The 16,837-nt window shown below is 38.9% G+C and overlaps 1 protein-coding gene across 1 annotated transcript; it reads left to right on the top strand.

Annotated features, from left to right (window-relative positions):
• Positions 1-1,788: 1,788 nt before the first annotated feature.
• LOC116662048 (ectodysplasin-A-like) lies at positions 1,789-3,049 on the top strand. The gene is made up of 2 exons (XM_032475279.1): positions 1,789-2,374; positions 2,857-3,049. Exons 1-2 carry the CDS (start codon positions 1,988-1,990, stop codon positions 2,875-2,877), a joined length of 408 nt encoding a protein of 135 aa, XP_032331170.1. The 5' UTR covers positions 1,789-1,987; the 3' UTR covers positions 2,878-3,049.
• The last annotated feature ends 13,788 nt before the right edge of the window (positions 3,050-16,837 follow it).

Genomic DNA, 16,837 nt, shown 5'->3' with positions numbered 1-16,837 from the left:
CAGCAAATCAGTAGCAGGGTCAGGTTTACTAACTCTTAGTCTAGTATTTTTCCTAATAATCCTGGGCTGTGATAATTAAGGTAAATCAGCTTGGCAGTTCCCCTAGCATCTAGAATTCCTTAACTGAACAAGCAGGACTTGAGATTAGCTGTTTAGTGCCCCTTTTTATTTTCTCATCTGTGTGATGATGATATTCTTTGCAAACTTTATATTTCATGAGTAAGGGCTAATGAGGAGACACAAAGATGTTTCTGAAGCCCTGAGACCATTCACAAAGTGTCTGGAAGGAAAGTTTGGCTGTGGCTAATATATTTAAGGTTTACAACCTTTGTACTCTCTGGACTGACCCCCTCAACATATGCTTTGCTTTTGTTTTGTTGTTTCTCTTCTTTTGCCTTCTTTTCAATTTCTCCCTGTGTTTTTTATTTCCCACCAGCCTAGATCTTAGGCCTACCCTTTTCAGGTCAATAATACTGCTAATTATTCACAACACGTAAATGGGAGGGCATAATGAATAAGAAGCATACATTTCCCCCTTCTATGGTCATTTATCTGTCTATCATCTCACAGTAGTAACTCTTGTCAGTTTTGACTCAACTAATCCTTTCCGTCCTTCATGTCAGGTTCTATTGTTCTGACATTTGCAACCTTTTTTTTTGTTGTTGTTGTTTTTTGTTGTTGTTGTTCTGAACCTTTTTCTGATTGGTACAGCTGTTGAAGATGCTGCAGTTGCAGCAGTGTACATCTGGAACATTTGGCTGACTTGTTGAACTTCCCCCAGGGACTACTTCAGGGAGAGGAAGAGAGGGATGGAGAAGCCAGAAGAGTTGCCTGTAAACAGAGATGCCATATACTTGTCTGGCCATTCTGTGGATTCTTGTAAAAATCCACCTCATCGTGGCCCTCAGTTTCTCCATTTGCTCATTGAAGACACTTGTTCACTTAAAACTGCTGCGGTGGAAGAAGAGAAACTATCCTGGCTGAGGATTCTCTCATACAGAACTTTCTGCAATGTAAAGGGATCAATACATTGAATTAATAGATCAAGAAATCCTGAGGGACTGTTTTATCCTGAGTGGGGTAACATCACTTCAGTTTCACCTGGCACAGATGGGCTTCTTGGTCACTTAGATTGAGGCCTTGGACTCACTCCAGGAGTGGGTCTGACTCTCACCCACCCCATTCTCACTCCGTTTGCTCTCAGGCTCCTGGGTCTCCTTTTCTTCTGGCGTGCCATTGGATTGCAAACACAGCAGGGATGGTTTCATTCCAAACCCAGAACTGTTTTAATTAGCTTAACGTCTGTTAAATGCTTTGAAGATTGAAAGCAACAGATAAGTAGTGGATGATGTTATTAACAACTGCAGTTAATTGCAAATATTTCTATTAATACTAGTTTCCGCCTCCTTTTCTTTGCTCTTCTTTCTTTCCAAGGTTCCTCAATTCTTCTCAGCCTCCCCCTCCTTCCCTCCTCCTCCCTCCCGTACTGGCGCTCAAGGGTTAAATTGGGGCGGAGTCCAGGGATGAACGACAGTGGCAGTCACCAACTGGAACAGGGCGAGCGAGGAAAGCTGGGTGGGGCCGCCGGGCAGAGGCGAACCCACACGCCCCCAGACCCCGCCCCGCGGCTGGAGGCCCCGGGTGGAACGGCAGGGGGCGGGGCGCCGAGGCTTGGCGGGCGCGTTGGTTGGGCGTCCCGGCAGCCGCTTGAGGCACGGGGCGGGGTCGGCCAGGGCCTCCTCCCTCATTCCCTCGGCGGGCCGAGCCGCCCCTCTCTCCCGCCCCTCCTCCTCCCTTTCCCACCCCTCGGAGTGGAGCTGCACATGCGGCTGCTCCCTGCTCCGTCCCGCCCAGCCTCCGTCGCGCAGGAACGGGTCCCTGCAGCCCCCAGCCGATGGCAGGACAGTAGCCGCCTGTCAGGGGTCGTGAAAGGCTGAGGCAGACGCGGCTGCTCCCGGTCCTCAGAGAGTGGGTGTCTCTGGAGGCCATGGGCTACCCCGAGGTGGAGCGCAGGGAACCCCTGCCCGCGGCAGCGCCGCGGGAGCGGGGGAGCCAGGGCTGCGGCTGTCGCGGGGCCCCTGCCCGGGCAGGCGAAGGGAACAGCTGCCGGCTCTTCCTGGGTTTCTTTGGCCTCTCGCTGGCCCTCCACCTGCTGACGTTGTGCTGCTACCTAGAGTTGCGCTCCGAGTTGCGGCGGGAACGGGGAGCCGAGTCCCGCTTCGGCGCCCCCGGCACCTCTGGCACCCTGAGCAGCCCCGGTGGCCTCGACCCCGACGGTCCCATCACCCGCCGCTTCGGGCGGCAGTACCCACAGCAGCCGCCGCTGGAACCGGGAGAAGCCACACTCCCTTCAGACTCCCAGGACGGTCACCAGGTGAGTCACTCCGGAGGGGCAGGGCCCCCTCCCCACGTGGGCAGGGCAGGGGCCCCGGGAAGACTCCGCCACCTCCAGCGGAGTTCGACGGCGGGACCGGGGAGGGGGCGGCCGAGCCAGGGAGAGGTCGTTCCAGGGCAGGTTGTCCGCGGTCTCTTGGCCCAGCTCACCCTGAGTCTCTCGGGACCCCTGGACGGGGAACTCTGGCGGGCGCCCGCCGCCCCCGGCTCCGGCTGCCTCGGGAAAAGTTGGCGGCGCTCCCGGCCGGGCGGCGGCGCGGAGGTGCCGGCGCTGCCCCCCTGGCTGACTAACGGCAGCAGCTTGGCCCTTCTGCTCCCGGTGAGAGTCTCTGCCCGCGGTGCTTGTTTTTTCGTGTCCGGAGCTGATGCCAGCACGAGCAGGCTCTCGTTTGGAGTTGGAGTTGTAAACAGCTGTAATAACCGCTCCACGCCCTTTGAGACAACTTTGAACCTTGTTTTCAGCGCGGGGTCCTGGTGCGCTGACCAGAACGGGGGCTTGTTCACACTTACCTGCAATTTGAGACGGATTGTCCTCGGTGTTCTAGTGAGGATCTGCGCCCCTGAGGAATTCTGGTAGAAATATGCTGTCTTGCTAGACAACTTCTGAACAGCAATTTTAAAAATCTATGGAAATAAAACTCACCCTTTGCATGCCGGTTCTGACTCTTTTTTGGGGAGTGGAGTGGGGAGGGTTGGTGTGAAGTGTCTTCAACTACTGCCAACTTGAGAGCAGGACTCTACTGATGGAATAATCATTCAAGAATAATCTCTCAAGAGCAGTTTTGGGTTTTGTTTTTTACAATCTGTATGATGTTTGTGCCCTTATTAGCAAACTATCAGCTTTGGTGTTTGTTTTCTACTTTTTATATAGCTCTTTAAGTAAATTTAGTGCACTTAAAAGAAGTATTCTCTTGGTTGCCATGTTTTGTCTCATGTAAAACTTAAGAGAAGCATCCAAGAATCCTTCTGAGGTAGTTAATAAGTTTGTTCCTCTTGGAGAAGAGAGCAAGTTGTGCAAATAAGTTCCTTGAGGTGAGGAACCCAGGCCTTCTATATTTACTACCACATCCAGAGTCACTGTCATACTCTGTTAACATTATTTGTGCTACTTTGACCACCCATCCAAAGCTGGCATCATATTCATGAAAATACTGTAATGTTAGGACTGACACATTTTCTGCATTTTGCATTGTAAAGTTGTTCTGAGCCTTAAAATGTCTTGCTAGCACACTTCAACTTGTATAACAGCTTATCAAAGAAGAGAATCAGTAGACATGCTTCTCATACTTGAAATTTAAACACTGTGGCTAAATGATAATTAACTAGGATTCTGGTTCCCTTTATCTATCCACCCCCACCCCCAACCATGGCCAGTAGAAATACTTAGCAGCCGAACATTGATAGGCTGTGAAAAAAAGGAGCAATTGAACTTCCTTAGTCAAAACGTGGCCAAGGCTTTTTGGCATTCAGAATGGACAGACGAATGTTTGTAAAGGATTAGCAGGACAGCTGTCTTCTAGGGCATCTGTGATGGTGTGGGATTCTCACAGGGTCTACAATGGCATTTAGTTGCTTTTCCTTTGTGTGGCATTTCTAATAGTTCTGTCTAGGTTTGAATACAGCTCCCTTTCTTCTGCCCTTTATTCTTTCTGTTTTGAGGAGTAGAAGCGAGCATATTGGCTCTTAACATTTGCGGGCATCAACTGATATCAGAGTTTTTTAGAGTTATGAAGGGCCATGAGTCCATTTTGTTCGTGCCCATGGGAGAACACAGAATTCCTGAGGATGCAGTGACTTCTCCAAGGTCATACAACTATCATCAAAATTAGAATGGAAGTTGACACCCAGTTCAGTGCCCATCCCCCTGTAATATACTGCTTCCTGGGGCCCTTTGTTGGGTAGCTGGGTGTAGTTTCATTATAGAATTTTTACACAATAGAGGGCTTGGCTCTGCATCATTTTCTTCTACTCTACCTACATTTTGGCCAAACTAAGTTTATTATTCTTCCTGAACTTCTCTTTCAGGAGAATTAGAGTACATTTTGAAGGAAATTTAGTACAGTTCAACTTAAGTTTTTTTGAGGATGTTAGTTTTAGTGTATGAAAAAAAAAAGGGAGATGCTGATTGGCTATTAGAATTGAACGGATACTACTACATCTTGGGTAAAATTTCTAGTGCCCTGGTGCACCCTCTGCTGGCTTTGCAAGGACATTTGATTGTAGTATCTGCTGACAGTCAAGATTCTAAGTTGTGCTGACAGAATCTGATTCATAAATAAGGAAGTAAACAGCCTTGTGGGATTTGGCCACGTAGGTCATATTTTTATATTTTAGTTTTCAACACAAACAGCTGCTGTTACAGCAAGTCTTAGATGGAGAGGAAGAAAGATAAAAATATACACCCTTCAATGGGCAGAACATTCAGGTTTCTCACCAGTTTATCTGCAAGGAGTGAAGGCAAACTGATGAGAATAAATTGCAGGAAAATCTCATGAAACTAAGTGGGCAGAAAAGTCAGAGGCATTTCATTGTATAAGGTCATGCAAACCTTTCTATGCTCATGAGATGATGGGCTCAGTTATGACTCAAGAAAGGGATCTAGAAATCATTAAAGTTGTATATATGACATCCTTCAATTTAAAAACTTTCAAAACAGAATATGGAAGGAAATTAGGGCAGTCAAGATACATAGTAGAGAGATCAGCAAAGTTCTTCCAGGCAGTTATTAGAAAAGCCTCTCCAGTGGGGACACAGTTGCTGATGATAAAAAAAAAAAAAGAGAGAGAGAGAGAGAGAGGATCACTTTGGACTTTCTGGAATCATACCTGTCTCCTTCCGCTGGAAGAGCTCAATATCTGTAGGTTTATCTGGAAACTCACTGAGGATGACCTCAGGAGCCAAATACATTCCATTAGTCTCTGAGTTGGACAATACACGATATTACTGTTAGAGTGAAAAATAAAAATCACCATTTATCAATCGGTGAAGAAGTTGGCCCAGTTGTGATTGTGGTCCTTAAAGCTAAGGCATCATCAGGAAGGTTATTGAAAACAATGACCAAAAAAAAAAAAAAACCTTTATCTTTTCCATATAAAAGAGCAAAAATGGATTTGCATTCACAATCATATATGTAATTCTGGTAGCTGCTCCTCAAGAAAAATTCAGCTGTCAGAAAGAAAAATATCATATATCGCTTATATGTGGAATTTTTTTAAAAAAAAGACAGAAATGAACTTATTTACAAAACAGAAACAGACTCACAGACATAGAACACAAACTTATCGTTACCAGTGGGTAGAGGGGGTAGGTAGGGATAAATTGGGAGTTCAAGGTTTGCAGACACTACTATATATAAAATAGATCAACAACAAGTTTATATTGTGTAACCCAAGGAACTATATTCAATATCTTGTAGTAACCTATAATGAAGAAGAATGTGAAAATGAACATATGTATGTATATGTATGACTGAAACATTATGCTGTACATGAGAAATTGACACAACATTGTAAACTGACTATCCTTCAATAAAAAAGAATGCAAATTTTTTTAAAAGGACAAAAATTCAGCTGATAAAAATCCTTAGAAACCCAATTAAATTGGTCAAAATGTTGGAGGGACTTTCTAGTTGTTTTTTCAGTCTGGAGAAAAAGAGGTTGAGAGGGATATGATCAAAGTCTACCAAACCATGAGAGATATGAGTAAGGTTAATATACTGGTGCAATTTGACAATCTAGTTCAATAAATAGAAAGCCTGCTATGAACCAGCACTGTATTAGGTGTTTGATATCTTTTAATGATTGAAACATTATTTTGTGGGAGAGACAAATAAAGGTAGTATTTCATTCAAATGATTATCCCAAGGGATATTCTAACTGAAACTCTAAGGTTTAAGTGTTTAGAAAAATATGTACATGTAGATTATTAAGAGTTTATTGGGGACTTTTGGTGATATTTGGAATATGTTCCTAATTATTTGAAGTGATGTTGTAGAAGTCAACCTTAACTTTCTACAAAACATCTCTTGGTTTAACTAGATAGAACATTAATGTATCCAGATTTGACATTAATTATTAAGGCTGGTTGATCTAGAAAATGACTAGGAATCATTAAATACAAGAATTTTTTTAGAGGAGTGGGATCCAGATAAAATAGTTTTCTATAGGTTTAAATCTAGACTTTTCAGTATGACATTCAAGGCTTTTGGTCAACTGACTCCATTATGCCTATCCCATTTTCTCTCTAACTCTACTCCTACAACTCACCCACCATATCCTGTCTTGGAATCATTGTCTAGTTGTTATTGCTGTTATTGTGTTTAACAAATTGTGTGTCTTAGGGTTCCTTAGAAACCTGCCCTCTTTTTTGTCTTTTTCCACAATACCTGACACAGTGCTGGTTATAGTTAGGGTAGTTCAATACTTGTTGACTTGGATATTATTGCAGGCCTCTGGAAGTGTTCGTGTAAAACAAAGACCTTTGTAACAGGCCTGTGTTCCTCAAGTCTTGCTAAGCCTGTGAACTGCCAGCTATGCTTAGGTGAATAAATAGTTCCACTGGTAATGTTTCACTGGTTTCTAGAATCATTAGGTAGTGAAATGAAGAAGAGCCCTAACTATATTACCTCTAAGATGATGCAAAACGTTTTCTGTACAGTATCATTTCATCTCTCTCTTTCTCTCTTAGATTTTGTGAAAAATAACCTGTAATTTATCTGTGACTACCTCCAAGAGAAGATCTCTTATACTAGAGAACTTCTGAGGCCATTTAATCCCTAAGAACATTACCAAGAGAAACCACTTGCTTGGCTGATGCTCTTGTCAGACAGACCATAATCAGTAGAAGCATTGTCCTCGATCAGTTTGCCATCCTTGATGAGATAGCCCTGGCCAATCTTACAGATCTTCTTGTTGATCTCAGTGCGGTGATGGTAGCCTTTCTGCCCAGCCCAAGCCACAAAGAAGGCCATTCAGGCAGGATGCCACTCCCCAATACAGGCAACTTTGCACAGTCCTTGGTGAGTCTTACAGGGCAGTTTCTTGATGTGCCAATAGCTGGTGATGCCTGGCCAGATATAAAGCTTGAGTTAGAAAGCTGCAAACAAGAACAGGCCTTGGAGAATTAACCCTGTGCTAGAATGTGATCATGTGTACTTTAAAGCATTCACGAAGTTCCCCTTTACATTTTGCAATTGAACATACCATCCTCAGTCTCCCATACTACCCCAGCCACCTGACCGCAGGGCTGTCTCAGAAGGAAGACATTTTTCCCCATGTTTCTATTGAAGTATAATATACATACAGAAAAGGTCACATATTATAATTGTACAACTCAATGAATTATTTTAAAGTGAACATACTAATGTTACCAGAACCCAGATTAAGGAATAGAAGTAGCATCTTAAAACCCCCACCTTAAGACCATACTTATCAGTATACCATCCTCCTTCTCCAATGTAAATGACTATCTTGATGTCTAACATCATAAATTAGTTTTGTCCATTTTGAACTTGACATAAATGAAATCAAACAATATGTATTTTGGGGGGTCTTTTTTGCTTAATGCTATGTTTGTGATATCCATTATGTTGCATGCTGCTGTGGGTTTTTATTTATAGTTTTGTATATTATTTCCTTGTTTGAATATACCACAGTTTATTCATTCATTCTACTGATAATGAATATTTGGATTATTTATTGTTTGAGGTTATTATAAATAATGATACTATGAATATTATTATACATGTCTTTTGGTTATATGTACTTGAATTTCTATTGGGTATATACCTAGGATTGGAATTTCTGGTAGGGAATGCACATTTTCAAATTTATTGATAATGACAGTTTTTCTCAGTGATTGCACCAATTTACATTCTCCCTGGCTATGTATGAGAATTCTAGTTGTTCCACATCCTTGCCAATACTTGTTATTATCACTCTTCCGTATTATAGCCATTCTGGTGGTTGAGTTTGTAGTAATATCTCATTGTGATTTTAACTGGCATTTCTCAGAAGACTAATCAAGTTGTACTCCTATTCATATGTTTATTATCTTTTTTAGTTATCTTCTGTGAAGTGTCTATTTTTGTACATTTCTGCACATTTTTATTGAGCTTTAGTTCTTTTCCTACAGATTTGTAGGAATTCTTTATATACTCTGGCTATGAACTACTTTTGTATTTTTTATGTTGCAAACCCTTCTCAAATTTCCTTATAGTATTCTTTGATGAAAAGAAGTTTTTAATTTTATGGTGTCTAGTTTTTCATTATTTTTCTTTATGGCTACTGTTTTTTGTGTTCCATTTAAGAAGTATTTTCCTACCTTGAGATCATGTAGATATTCTCCCATATTATCATCCAGAAGCTTTATGTTTTTGCCATTTACGTTTAGATCTACAATCCACTTGGAGTTTATTTTTGTGTATAGTGAGATATAGGGGCCAAGCTGCATCTTTGCCGTATAGATAGTCAACTGACCCAGTGCCATTTATTATAGAGAATGTCTTTTTTCCCTATTTCTCTATAGTGTCACCTTTGTCATAAATCAAGAGTCTGCATATGTGTGAGATTGTTTCTGAAATGTTTGTTTCGTTCTACTAGTCTATTTATCATTGTACCAATACCATAGTTTTAATTACTGGAGTTTATAATAAGCTCTTGATATCTGGTAAAGCAAGTCCTTCTACCTTGTTCTTCTTCTTTAAAAGTATCTTGGATGTTCTTGGCCCTTTGCCTTTCTATATATGTTTTAGAATCAGCTTGTCATATCTGACCAAAAAAAAAAAAAAAAAAAAGAGTAATTCTTAAGAGAATGACATCAGCAAGATGGTGGATTAGGAAATCCTGGACCCTCCTTTCCCCCACAAACACACCAGTTCAGCAGCAATTCATGGACAACTTCCCTTTGTGAGAAATCCAAGAACTAGTTCAAAAGCTCCTGTACTCAAGGAGAACATGAAACTAGACTCACTGAAGCCAGTAGGGAGAGTTGAGGCACCCTCTCATCAGAGTCCTTGCCACCACCATAGCACTACATGCTGAGGAAAAGACCCCCTAGCTCCCAGCTTCTCCTAGGGAGCAAGGGGTTGATTCACACATCTAGCACCCCAAGTTTTCTGAGAAATGGCTTCTGCATTTCCAGTCTTGGAACTCTGAGAGGTTTGCCTAGGGGAGAACAGAGATGGTGGCTTGGGCTGGTAAACACCATAGATCTTCACTCCTGTTGAGCACAGAGCAAGAAGACAAAAAATCCTAGCTCTCAACATTCCCCTAGACAGCGTTTATCTGTTCCTCTAGTGCTCCAACTTCTCCAGGGCTTCCCAGAGAACGGACATGTGACCTGCTAATCTAGGAGCTCTGAGGGGTCCAGCACATTCTGGCATCCTGGAGGAGAACAGAGGCAGTGGTTGGGACTGGTAGATGCCATATATCCTCCTCCCTTCTCAGTACAGAGAGAGTGAATGAAACATCCCAGCTTGCAGCTTATTCTTGGAGATGAAAGTGGAAATCTGTGTATTCAGTGCCAAAACTTCTTTGGGGCTGCCAAAAGAACTGGCAACTGTCTTGCCAGGCTTGGAGCTCTGATGGATCCAGCACAATTCAGCCACCTGGAGGTGAGTGGAGACGGCATTTTAGACTGGTAAATGCCATAGCTCCTGCTTCTCCCCTCAGCACAAAGTGAGTAGACTGAAACCAGTGCTGCTTGCTTCTCCCTGGGGAGGAAAAGAGTTGGTAGAGGCCCCCAGAATCTCTTACTAGGCTAATTGGTGGAGGTCTTCTCCTGTACAAGGTAATTCCATGAAGACTGGGAGAGGTGCTTGCTCTATGTAATATGCAGACACCAACAGAGAGTAAAGGAAAATGAAGAATCAGCAAAGATGTTCCAAACAAAGGAACACATTAAATCTCCAGAAGCTTACCCTAATAAAACAGTTATAATATTTACCTGACAGTTCAAAATAACTGTTACAAAAAGGCTCACCAAGATCAAGAGAACAATGCATGAACAAAATGAGAAATCCAAGAAAGAGAAAATATTTTAAAACTACCAAACAAATCATGGAACTAAAGAACACAATAACTGAACTGAAAATTTTATGAGAAGGATACAACAGCAGACTAGATAAAGCAAGAGAGAGGATCAGTGAACTAAGACAGCTCATTGGAAATAACTCAGTCAGAGGAACGAAAAGAAAAATAATGAATAAAGTGAAAAAGCTTAAGGGACTTATGGGGCACCATCAAGCTGACCAATAGAGGCAGTACTGGAATCTCAGAAGAAAAGAAAGCCAGAAAGCGTATTCAAAAAAATAATAGCTGAAAACATTCCAAATCTTGGGAAGGAAATGGACAACCAGATTCAAGAAGCCTAAAGAACACCAAAGAAATAAACCAAGAAAAAATCCACATGAAGATGCATTATAATTAAATTGTCAAAAGTTAAAGACAAAGAGAAAATTTTGAAAGCAGCAAGAGAAAAGCAACTTGTAATATACACAAGGGAACCACCAAAAGACTATCAGCAGATTTTTCAGTAGAAATCTTGCAGGTCAGAAGGGAGTGGGATGACATATTCAAAGTGCTTAAAGAAGAAAAAAAAAACCTGTCAACGAAGAATATTATACCTGTCAAAACTGTCCTTCAAAAATAAAAACAGATAAAGACATTCCTAGACAAATAAAAGCTGAGGAAGTTCATCATCACCACTAGACCTGCCTTACATGAAATGCTAAAGGAGTATATCAACTTGAAATAAAAGGACATTAAACAACTACATGATAGCATAAGAAAGTATGAAACTCATTGGTAAAGATAAATATATAGACACATACAGAATACTATGTTACTGTAATGGTAGTGGATGTCACTTTTATATCTAGTATAAAAGTTAAGTGGCAAAAGTATTAAAAATAACTATCAAAAGATACACAATGAATAGATGTAAAATGTGACAAAAATAATAAAGTGCGAATGGGGAAGAAGTTAGAGTGTAGAGTTTTTGTATGCAATTGAATTTAAGTTCTTATCAGCTTAAAGTAGATTGTTAAAAGATATTTTATGTAAATCTCAAGGTAACCACAAAAAATACCTCTAGAAGTTACACAAGAGAAAGAGAAAGGAATCTAAGACTATCAATACAAAAATATCAACAAAACATAAAGGAAGACAGCAAGAGAAAAAATACAGACAAAAGGCTCTCAAGACTTACAGGAAGTAACTATCAAAATGGCAATAGTATGTAAACCGACTATAACTCAATAAAAAATGGCAATAGTAAATCCTTCCCTATCAACAATTATTTTAAAAATAATTATTTTAAATGTAGATAGAGAAATTTCCCTCAATCCAAGACGTAGAATGGCTAAATGAACAAAAGCAAGACTCAACTATATGCATTCTACAAGAAACTCACTTTAGATTTAAGGACACAGATGGGCTGAAAGTGAAAGAATGGAAAAAGATAGTCTATGCAAATGGTAAACAAAAGAGAGCAGGGGTAGCTATACTTATATCAGACAAAATAGACTTTAAGTCAAAAACTATCAGATGAGACAAAGAAACACATTCTATAACAATAAAAGGGTAAATCCAACCTGAAGATATAACAATTATAAATATATATGCACCAACATCAGAGAACCTAAATATATAAAGCAAACATTGACAGAATCAAAGGGCAATATAGACGGCAATATAATTATATAGGAGACTTCAATATGCCACTGTCAGTAATGGATAGAACATCTACAGAAAAGAACTATAAGGAAAAAGACAGTTCCCTTGTAGTTCAACAACAGTATAGAGCAAATGGACCTGAAAATCATATACAGAACATTCCATCCAATAGCAGCAGAGTACACATTCTTTGCAAGCATACATATCTTTCTCCAGGAAAGATAACATGTTAGGTCACAAAACAAGTCTTCACAAATTTAAGAAGATTGAAATCATACTAGGTGTCTTTTCTTGAAAGCCATAGGAAAATTGGAAAATTCACAAATATGTGGAAATTAAACACTGCACAACCATTGAGTCAAAGAAGACACCAAAAAGGAAATTAGAAAATACCTTCACACAAAGAAAATCAACATACCAAAACTTATGGGATACAGCAAAAGCAAAGTAAGAAGGATCATAAGAGACTACTATGAACAATTATATTTCAACAAACTGAATAACCTAGAAGTAATGGATTTATTCCTAGAAACATACAACCTACCAAAATTAAATCATGAAGAATTAGAAAGTCTGAACACACCTATAACTAGTATGGAGATTGAATCAGTAATCAAAAACCTCCCAACAAAGAAAAGCCCAGGACCAGATGGCTCCACTGGTGAATCTAGCAAACATGTAAAGAAGAAAACATTTCTCAAACTCCTCCTTCAAAATGAAGAGGAGGAACACTTCCAGACTCACTTTATGAGATCACCCTGATACCAAAGCAAGACAAAGAAACCAAAAGAAAATACAACTACCAGTATCCAGGATAATATCCCTGATGAATATAGCTGTAAAAATCCTCAACAAAATATTAGCAAATCCAACAGCACATTAAAAGGATCATACACTATGACCAAATGTGATTTATTCCTGGGATGTGAAGATGGTTCAATATATGAAAATCAATTAATGTGATAAACTACATTAACCAAATAAAGCATATAAATCACATGATCATCCCAATAGATGCAGAAAGAGCATTTGACAAAATTCATCACTCTTCCATAATAAAAACTTTCAACAAACTAGAAGAAAAGGAAAATGCCTCAACATAATAAAGACTATATGTGAAAAGCTCATAGGTAGCATCATACTCAATGGTGAAACACTGAAGGTGAAAAACTAAGATCAGGAACAAGGCAAGGATGCCACTCTCATCCCTTTTATTCAACGTAGTACTGGAAGTTACTGCAATTAGGCAAGAAAAAATAAAAGTTACCCAAATCAGAAAGGAATAAGTAAAATTGTCCCCATTTGCAGATGTCATGGACTAATAAATTCAGTAAAGTTGCAGGATACAAAACTAACATACAAAAATCAATTGGATTTCTATACACTAATAGTGAACTATCTGAAAAGGAATTAGGAAAACAATCTCATTTTGGTGAGAATAAAAAGAATATCACTTACAACTGAACTAAGGAGGCAAAAGACTTATATATTAAAAACTGAAAAACATTGATGAAAGAATTTAAAGAAGATAGAAACAAATGGAAAGATATTCCATGTTCATGGATCAGAAGAATTAATATAGTTCAAATGTCCATAGTATCCAGAGCAATCTACAAATTCAGTGAAATCCCTATCAAAGTCCAATGGCATTTTTCAAAGAAATAGAACAAACAACCCTAAAATTTGTATGGAACCACAAAAGACCCCGAATAACCAAAGCAATCTTGAGAAATAAGAACAAAGCTGGAGGCATCTCATATCCTGATATCAAACTACATCCCAAAGCTATGATAATCAAAACAGAATGGTATTGGCATAAAGACAAGTATATAGGCCAATCGAATGTAACAGGGAGCCTAGAAATAAATCCACACATGTACAGTCAACTGATCTTTGAAAAATGTGCCAAGAATGCACAATGGGGAAATCCACATTTGGTGGATATTCACATGCAAAAGAATGAAATTGGATCCTTATCCACAAAAATCAACTCAAATTGGACCAAAAACTTAAATCTAAGACTTGAAGCTGTGAAACACCTAGAAGTAAACATAGAAGAAAGTTTCATAATATTGGCAATGATTTCATGGGAATAACACCAAAAGCATGGGCAACAAAAGCAAAAGTAAACAGTGGGACTAAATCAAGCTACAGCAAAGGAAACAATCCACAGAATGAAAAGGCAACCTATAGAATGGGAGAAAATATTTGCAAACCATATATCTGATAAGGAGTTAATTTTCAAAATATATAAGGAACCCCTACAACTCAATAGCAAAAACAAATAACTTAGCTGAAAAATAGGATAAAGACTTGAATAGATTATTTCTCTAAAGAAAACTTGTAAATGTTCAACATGTATATGAAAAAATGCTCAGCACCACTAATCATCAAGAAAATGCAAATCAAAACCACAGTGAGATACCACTTCACACCAGTCAGGATGACCATTATCAAACAAACAAACACAAGTGTTGGTAAGCATGTGGAAAAATTAGAAACCTTGTACAATGTTGGTGAGCATGTAAAATGGTACAGCCACTATGGAAAACAGTATGGAGTTTCCTCAAAAAATTAAAAATAGAGCTACCATATAATCTAGAAATCTTAAGTCTGGGTGTTTATTCAAAAACATTGAAATCAGTATCACAAAGTGATGTTTGTACTTCCATGTTCATTGCAGCATTATTCACATTAGCCAAGATGTGGAAACAATAGAAATATCCATCGATGCATAAATAGATATAGGAAATGTGGTATATACACACAAAAGAATACTATTCAGCATTAAAAAAGAAGGAAATTCTGCCATATGTGACAATATGGATGAACCTTGAGGACATTATACTAAGTGGAATAAGCCAGACACAGAAAGGCAAATTATGATTCCACTTATATGAGGTATATAAAATAGTCAAACTTACAGAATCAAAGAGTGGAATAGGTTTCCTAGACCTGGGGCCATGAGGGGAAATGTGGAATTACTAATCAAAATGCAGTAAGTTTTACTTAAGCAACGTAAGTTCTAGAGATCTGCTGTACAATGTTGTACCTATAGTCAACAATAATGTGTTGTATACTTAAAGTTGGTAAGAGGGTAGATCTCATATTAAGTGTTCTCACCACAGTAAAATAAAATTAAGGGAAAAAACACTCCCATGATATTTGTTTTGAATGGACTGAATCTAAAAATTAGTTTAGAGAGAACTAATATCTTTACAATATTGAGTCTTCCAATCTGTGAATATGGTCTGTATCTCCATTTATTTAGGTCTTTAATTTTTCTTGGTAATTTATACTTTTCTATGTAGAACTCTTGTACACCTTTAATTAGACTAATTCCAAGGTATTTGGTAATTTTGAAGCCATTTAAAATATCTGCAATGGAGGCTATGATCCATCACCCAAGTCCTCCTCCAGGAATGGAGGATTTATTTCCTCAGTTGCTGGGAGTGCTGCCAAAAGACAGATCTCAGCTGACAGCCCTCTTTTGAATTTGTCTTGGTTGAAGAAAATTATCTCAACCAAGGAGAATCTCCCTTCCAGGACATCCCTTATCCAGTGACTGATCAATGAGAAAGTATAAATGCCTGCGCCTTCCCCAAATCCAGAAACCTTTGAAGGGCCATACCAGTTCCAGAGCTCACCGTGAATTTGGCTAGGGTCTTTTTTGGATTGCTTTTTTCCTTTTTTTTTTTTTTTTTGCACATATGTTTGTCCCAAAAGCACTTCCTAGTAAAAGTGGTGCTTGATAATCTAAGTCTCCCAGTCTGCTTCACAGGAAAATCAACCTGGGACCATATCATTTAAAAAAATCTCATTTTTAGTTGCTTCTGGACGGTGCTTAGAAACAGTTAATACTTATTTATTGACTTTGTATCCAGCATCTTGCTGAACTCATTTATTAATCCTAGTAAATTAACTGTAGATTCTTGTGGCTTTTCAACATACACTATCACACTGTGAAAAATGACAAGTTTTATTTTTATTTTTTCCTTTTTAATATGTATACTTAACATTTTTTTCTAACCTTATTGTACTGACTTGAACCTTCAGAACAATGTTGAATAGAAATAATGGTAATAGGCCATCTTTGTCCTATTCCCAATGTCAGATGAAAAAGCTTTTAACATTCCATCTTTAGGTATAATGTTTGTTGTAGTTTTTTTTTAAGATTTTTTCTAGTTATCAACTTAAATGTTCTTTTTTAGTACTAGTTTAGTAAGAGTTTTGTTTTAACCATGAATGGATATAGCATTATTTCAGATCGTTTTCTGCATCTAATGAGATAATCATATGATTTTTTCCCCTCTGTTCTTTCAATGTGGTATTAAATCAACCTTGCATTTGCCATGCTTAGCCTTCATATTTTTATTTATTTATATATTTGAGTTTATTGTATAATTAACTTGGATTGTCATATTTCTTCCCATATACGAAATGTAAACCTGGAAGTTAAGGCTTTGACATTCGTATGAAATCACCTGTAATAATCCTGTTTATTTAAAAAAATTTCCATTTGCAAATATTCATAGTGGGTGACAGTCTACATAACACGAAACTTACCATTATAACCATTTTTAACTGTATAGTTCAATGGTATGAAATACATTCATAATTTTATGTACCCATTACCACTATCTATTTTCAGAACTCTTTCATCTTCCCAAACAGAAAATCTGTACCCATTAAACAATAATTCCTTATTCCCCTAGCCCTGGTAACTGCTATTCTACTTTCTCTTTAAATTTGCCTTAATTCTAGGTACC

The sequence above is a fragment of the Camelus ferus genome, chromosome X (genome assembly GCF_009834535.1).
Source record: "Camelus ferus isolate YT-003-E chromosome X, BCGSAC_Cfer_1.0, whole genome shotgun sequence".
Taxonomy (NCBI): domain Eukaryota; kingdom Metazoa; phylum Chordata; class Mammalia; order Artiodactyla; family Camelidae; genus Camelus; species Camelus ferus.
Note: the sequence above shows the minus strand (reverse complement) of the source record. Positions and strands in the feature narration are given on the sequence as shown.